General features: G+C 50.0%; 1 protein-coding gene across 1 annotated transcript; it reads right to left on the bottom strand.

Annotated features, from left to right (window-relative positions):
- Window positions 1–201: 201 nt before the first annotated feature.
- LOC107530283 (olfactory receptor 4C3-like) lies at window positions 202–1,110 on the bottom strand. The gene has a single exon (XM_016203970.2). The coding sequence runs from the start codon at window positions 1,108–1,110 to the stop codon at window positions 202–204; it is 909 nt and encodes a 302-aa protein (XP_016059456.2).
- Window positions 1,111–1,740: the final 630 nt, after the last annotated feature.

Here is a 1,740-nt window from a genome sequence, read left to right as displayed (position 1 = left end):
TCAAATCGCTGTTTTATAATCAAATTGTGCAATTCAAGTGAAAAGACTCAGTAAACCCTAAAAGCATATGATGATGACTGGGTGGATGAGATGAAATAAGATGATATATGGTAACAAAAAAAGAAGTGTTGCTTTGTTTCGCTCACAGCACTAAAGTCATTTTATTTCCCGTTTTACCGGGCACGATCCCCCTGCAGTTGCTTAGCGGGTGAAGAGCTTCCTCAGGGCACTTCTCACCTCGCCGTTTCTCAGGGTGTAAATGAGCGGGTTCAGCATCGGAGTCAGAACACCGTAGAACACCGCCATGCTCTTGTCCCCGGGTAACGGGGACGCAGGGCGCACATAGGTCAGCACGCAGGGCACGAAGAACAGGGTGACAACGGTGAAGTGGGCGCCGCAGGTGGAGAGGGCCTTGCGCCTGCCCTCGGCACTGTGGGACCCCAGGGAGCGCAGGATGACAGCGTAGGAAGCGGCCAGCATGAGGAAGCTCAACAGGCAGATGGCACCACTGTTGGCAACCACCAGGAGGCCGGTGACGTGTGTGTCAGTGCAGGCGAGTGCCAGCAAAGGGTACAAGTCACAGACAAAGTGATCAATTATGTTGGGCCCACAGAAGGGCAACTGAAGGACCAGCAGGAGCTGAACCGACGAGTGCAGGACACCCCCAAGCCAGGTCACCGCCACCAGCAGGGCGCAGAGATGCCTGGTCATGATAGCCGTGTAGTGCAGGGGCTTGCAGATGGCCACGTAATGGTCATAGGCCATCACCGTGAGCAGGATGATCTCAGCACCTCCCAGAAAATGGGCTCCAAAGAGCTGAGCCATGCAGCCCTCGTAGGAGAGGGTCCTCCCCTCGTACAAGGAGTCAGCAATGAGCTTAGGGGCCATGGAGGAAGAATAGCAGGTGTCAATAAAGGACAGGTTGGCCAAGAAAAAATACATGGGGGAAGCCAGGGCGGGACTGACGGTGACGGTGACCACAATGAGCATGTTGCCACAAACCGTGACCACGTAGATGATCGAAAAGACCACAAAAAGAACTCTTTGTATTTCTGGGTCCTGTGACAGTCCCAGCATGAAAAATTCTGTGATGTTGTGTGATATTTCCATAGTCTGAGGACACTGAGAATGCAGGTACAGTATTGCCTATAAACTCAAGAGAGAAACATAATCATAACATTATTAATTCCAGAAGGAAATGTTGCAAGGTTTCTTTTATCTACACCCACTTCCCTTTGCCACTTTTAACTATTTCTGTTTCAAAACGCTTGTACCAATTAGTCACAAAATGTCAGCATCTGTCCATCTGCTAACCGGAGCATCAGTGGGCACTGGATATCTAAATTATTACATGAAAAAATTATTTGTCTAAATTTTAATTTCTTTTGTTACTACTGACATGGAACATGAGACAGACATGGGTTTTCCAATTCGACTAGAGCCCCTCCCTGGCCATGTCCAGCCTTGTTCCACAAAGGCGCAGCGGTGCGGGAGAAAGCCGTGAATATTTCTGATCTCCCGGAACTTCTGCGTGCACAGGCCCTACATGAAATCTCTCTTCTCGGACTGTGCCATGAGGTTTGCTACACTTCCTGTCGCAGGTGTTTCCGATAGCGGCACAAATTGATGTCAAACCAACAGAAGCAGGACTGGGAGAGTTCCCCCCTTTTCCTCTCTCCAAGCTTTGCTGCAAGAAGGCAAATACAGCCTCTGCAGGTGACAAGTCTGGGGGGACCTTTT

Source organism: Miniopterus natalensis, chromosome 11, assembly GCF_054644295.1.
Source record: "Miniopterus natalensis isolate mMinNat1 chromosome 11, mMinNat1.hap1, whole genome shotgun sequence".
Lineage (NCBI taxonomy): Eukaryota > Metazoa > Chordata > Mammalia > Chiroptera > Miniopteridae > Miniopterus > Miniopterus natalensis.
This window is presented reverse-complemented; position numbering and strand designations above follow the sequence as displayed.

Coding starts and splice junctions, on each gene's coding strand:
- LOC107530283 (XM_016203970.2), bottom strand. CDS start 1,110: ATGGAAATATCACACAACATCACAGAATTTTTCATGCTGGGACTGTCA.